A 4664-nucleotide genomic window follows, 5' to 3' on the forward strand; every position below is an offset into this window, starting at 1 on the left:
GGGGGTACATGGCGGCACCAGAGCGACCGACCATCAAGAGGACTGTATAATGGATCATAGATGTTACGTATTTTCATGTATAAGGACTATACTTTAGTGTTTCTCGAGTTTGGGTAACAAACCGTTACCCGCAGTTTGAGGACGAAGTGTGTAATCTTCTCGAATTCTAGAGGGTTAAGGAGAGAGAGACTGAAGGTGCACTGAACTTTTCAAAAGGCTCTGACAAAAAAAATCCATTAAGATTCAAATCCTTCAATCTACGAAAATCCTTCAATCCAAAAAGGTTTTGAAAACTGACTAATTCTATGTTTTTTAAAGACTAAGCCTATAATTTGATTTGTGTTCTATTTTTTTTTTTCGTCAAAATTTGTGCTTCAAGTTACTCCCAGGCTGTTTCCACTTTATATTGTGGTAATTGGCTTTGTTATACGTGTAGGTAACTTTAAATTAAATGAAATGATGACAGTGCTCATATATGGGTGTAAACCAAAATCAACTTGAAGTCCATTTCCCAAAGAGATGGATCACGTCCTCGTTTTCCTTGTAAATTTCCGAATGGAAAACTAGTTTTTCTTCCGAAAAAACCCACGAACACGAGGGTTTTGTCCCCGTCGACCCACGGTCGCCATTGGCCACTCTGCTCCGCCGCTCCATGCTCCTCCCTAGCCTCCTCCGCGGCGCCCACCTGCTGCGGCCGTGCCACCCTCCCCGCCGCCACCTCTCCCGCCTCCTAGACCGCTACGGCTTCGTGCCGCCGGCCTCCCTGACCCCCACCGCGAAAGAGATCTCCCACGGCACAGGCGCCGCCGCCGACCAGAAGCGTCGGACCAAGAAGCCCCCCTACCGGCCGCCCTCTTCGCTGGACCGCGGAGACCGCCCGGCCTCCCACTCCGACCTCCCCTTCGATTTCCGCTTCAGCTACACGGAGAGCTCCCCGGACGCCAAGCCCATCGGGCTCCGCGAGCCCAAGTACTCCCCTTTCGGCCCCGGTCGCCTCGACCGCCCCTGGACCGGCCTCTGCGCGCCCGCCGTCGACACCACGCTCCGGAGCGTCGACGCCGAGGACCCCGCCCCCGCCGCCGAGAAGGACCTGGAGGAGGCCCGGCGGCGCGAGCGAGAGCGCGTGCTCGGCGAGCCGCTCACCCCCGCGGAGCGCTCCTTCTTGGTCGACAAATGCCAGAAGAACCGCACCAAGCGGCAGATCAATCTCGGTAATTTGGTCTCGGGTTGTTCGAACAATACTAGTAATGAATTAATTGTGCATTTGGAGCTGCGATACAGATAATGACAGCTGATGTTTCTCTAGGGAGAGATGGGCTCACTCATAACATGCTGAATGACATTCACAACCACTGGAAGCATGGCGAGGGGGTCAGGGTGAAATGCCTTGGTGTGCCGACGGTTGATATGCAAAATGTGTGCCGTGAGCTCGAGGTATCTCTAAGAACATGAACACTGCCACTTTACATCCATGGAGTTTATCAAGTACTTTATGGATATCTTCGGAGCTCTTATTTGATGTCACTGGTTCTGATATTACTCTCCTGTAGAAGCCTGAGTAATGCTACCTTTTTCCCAGGATAAAACTGGTGGCCTTATCATCCACAGGCATGGTGGCCAGTTAATACTATACAGAGGGAGGCATTATCATCCAAAGAAAAGACCTGTTATTCCGTTGATGTTATGGAAGCCAGCTGAACCGATCTACCCAAGGCTAATTAAAACAACAATAGAAGGGCTGACAGTTCAGGAGACAAAGGAAATGAGGAAGAAGGGCCTACATGCTCCTGTCTTGACAAAGCTTGGTAATCCTTGTCTCCCTTTTTGTTTAGACATAGTATCATATAGATGTATGTGTTTAAAGTATGCCTAACTAACCAACCACGTCCATTTCACAGCAAAGAACGGGTATTATGCTAGTCTCGTGTCGATGGTTCGAGATGGTTTTCTGGCCGATGAATTGGTTCGTATAGATTGTAAAGGATTGCCAAAGAGTGATTATCGGAAGATTGGAGTCAAGCTCAGGGTGAGTTTCTCATATAGCCTTATATACACCAAAATAAGTAGTAAGAATGTTTATTTGATCTGAAGATGACCTGTAACAGGATGCATTTCTCTCTCCTCCTTTTTTGGTGTAGGACCTTGTTCCTTGTATTCTTGTGTCTTTTGACAAGGAGCAAATTATTGTTTGGAGGGGGAAAGACCATGATGAAAGCATACAGGATAATATGCACAAGGCATTCCCTTCAGTTCTTCAATTAGAGAGTGCAGCAGGAGAGAATGAACAGGAAGAAGCATCAAGTGAGAGTGTAGCAGGAGAGAATGAACATGGTGAAAAAGAAGAAACATCAGTTGACTGTTCTTCTGATGAGTGGTCTGAGATCAGTAGCTCTGACGATGTGCCAGATGATAAGTAGGACATTTCCAGGGTAGAATATCCTTAGATCGATCTGACATATCCAGAGGACTCAATCTGCCACCAGGTGTTCACAAAGTTGGCATGTCATCCAACACCACCAACTTGTCCATTCTTACCAGTGATGATTATGTTCTATCACTAGTCGCAACCAAATCCAGTAGCCCTGCTTCTGTCCTTCGAAATTCTCCATGGCTAGTTTTTCGTGATTGTACAAGTTTGTTCACTTCCACAGGTTGGCTATAGTTGAGATTCAAATAAAGAAATTGTAGCTTGAGGGTCCAACAGTTAGTACTCACTGGACCATAGTGCCTTTGATCTTATTATACTGACCGCTAATAGAATGAAATAGTGAAACATTGAATATTATACAAATGTCATTTGACTTCCTAGAGCATCATGCAAATTCTAAAGAACATCAATCGAACAATGCTGTCTAGTCTTTTCTGCCTTTTTGCTTTATCCACCACTGCCAATTGAATTGATCGCCTCCCCACTATGATTGGATTGAGCTACGTGGAGGATAGGGTCCAAGTTTTAAGCTTTGACAAGGCTGCGTCTGTTGGAGGCAAGGTATCACAAGAGGCTGGCGCTTTAGCCGTTGCCTCGCCATCAGTTACTAGTCAGCTACCCAGGATCAATCAATTCGGCCAAGGTAAGATGTTGGAGGAAAACAAATTAGACCATAAGGCAGTTTATTGATTAAATTTCTTAAAATCACGCTTTCTTTTTCAAAACTATAAAAAACACTTTAAGAACGTATATTTACTAACCACATTGCGAGTGACAAAAGTGGTCTGGAGAAATATTCTGTCACAGAAGTGTGGTTTTGTGAAATGCACTTTTAGAGGTGTGGTTTCTTGATGCTGTATGACTAAAGAAAGTCTGGTTTTTTGAGAAACTTATTACTCCAGTCTATATACCTATCTGCCTCAGTTATAGTTTTCACCTTGGGTGTCTGGCATATTTCAGATGGACCAGTCAAGGTGAGATATTAGAAGAAACTGAACTATTACTCTATGCTTCCAATGGATGGTTCAGCTCCCTCTAATCCTCGCTTTGAGCGGTGCATGCATGTAACCCAATCTGTTCCTTGTCTCTAGGCTTCAGAAGCCGACGCCAGGCAATCAATCAGTCAACCGAAGGTGAGATATTGGAGGAAAACAAGCTGATCGGTGACCACGAATAGTTGGCCATCTGTTTGTTTTCCTCCAACTCTCACTTTCAGTGCCTGACAAGCACCTCTCCAAACAAGAACTGGCTGCATGTGTCATACCCACCTGGGAAGTAGCTGCATGTACTGAATTCTGTCGCAGCTGCATGCCCATTGTGCTGTGTCCTGAATTCTGTTTAAAAGGTGAAAAGGCTTCAGGATCTGTACCATGTACTTACTCTGGTACCAGACTACCAGTGTAACTAACTGTCACATGCAAACTGATCAGGCTTCGGTTCACTCTCCATAGTACCTTGGTCTCAGTTACAAACGATCTGAGGGTTATTAGTAAGGATTCGACTACGACTAACATTGCAATAAAATGGAAGTAATAATGAATAATGTACATAAAGTTTCGCCAGATTCAATCATGATTACTCTAAGAGGGGAAAAGCCCTAAAGAACATTTACTTCAGTTCAGGTTTTGTTTTGTGTAGAGGTTTGAAGTTTCAGAAATTTCATAGAACATCCACGTATCTACAGTTTACAGACGTTGAACAAAGGCAGTGCACTAACCTAGTTCACTCCAATGTGAACTTTTCTTAGCAATTCCCGTGCAAAAGAAAGAAAATAACCTTTTCTTCTCAATTATTATTGTTGCTCACAGCCACACATTTTAGAATATTAGAGCAACTTTAGCACATGTGTCATACCCGCAGCCTCTAAACCCGTTTTGGAGTGTCCCGTAATTTTTTGGAGGCTTTGCAATCTCAGATTCACCCCTCCATAGGTTTTTCTCCCATTTATTTGGATCAACTCAATAAATCTACTTCTAATTGGGGGCAATCAAACGCTGAATAAAATTTGATCAATGCTCAAACAGCATTGTAAATACATAGGTCTTTATATTGTACTCCCTCCGTTCCATAATACATGACTTCCATTTGTCAAAATATAAATGTATCTAGACATGTTTTAGTATGTAGATACATCCATTTTTGAAGTCAAGTATTTTGGAACGGAGGGAGTAGTAGAGTTTGTTGCTTTTTACATATATGTACCACTGTAGCTAATATATACAGGGGGGGGGGGGTG

At 44.4% G+C, this 4664-nt stretch overlaps 1 protein-coding gene across 1 annotated transcript; it reads left to right on the plus strand.

Moving 5' to 3' along the window:
* Positions 1-592: 592 nt before the first annotated feature.
* LOC119267225 (CRS2-associated factor 1, mitochondrial-like) lies at positions 593-2698 on the plus strand. The gene is made up of 5 exons (XM_037548585.1): positions 593-1211; positions 1307-1434; positions 1580-1805; positions 1899-2026; positions 2139-2698. Exons 1-5 carry the CDS (start codon positions 653-655, stop codon positions 2415-2417), a joined length of 1320 nt encoding a protein of 439 aa, XP_037404482.1. The 5' UTR covers positions 593-652; the 3' UTR covers positions 2418-2698.
* Positions 2699-4664: the final 1966 nt, after the last annotated feature.

Source organism: Triticum dicoccoides, chromosome 3A (assembly GCF_002162155.2).
Source record: "Triticum dicoccoides isolate Atlit2015 ecotype Zavitan chromosome 3A, WEW_v2.0, whole genome shotgun sequence".
Taxonomy (NCBI): Eukaryota; Viridiplantae; Streptophyta; class Magnoliopsida; order Poales; family Poaceae; genus Triticum; species Triticum dicoccoides.

What these genes read in the sequence shown, in the direction of transcription:
- LOC119267225 (XM_037548585.1), top strand. Translation starts at nt 653, where the DNA reads ATGCTCCTCCCTAGCCTCCTCCGCGGCGCCCACCTGCTGCGGCCGTGC. An exon ending in TCCTGTCTTGACAAAGCTTG is followed by an intron (nt 1,806 to 1,898) that starts GTAATCCTTGTC and finishes TCCATTTCACAG; the next exon opens with CAAAGAACGGGTATTATGCT. An exon ending in AGATTGGAGTCAAGCTCAGG is followed by an intron (nt 2,027 to 2,138) that starts GTGAGTTTCTCA and finishes TTTTTGGTGTAG; the next exon opens with GACCTTGTTCCTTGTATTCT.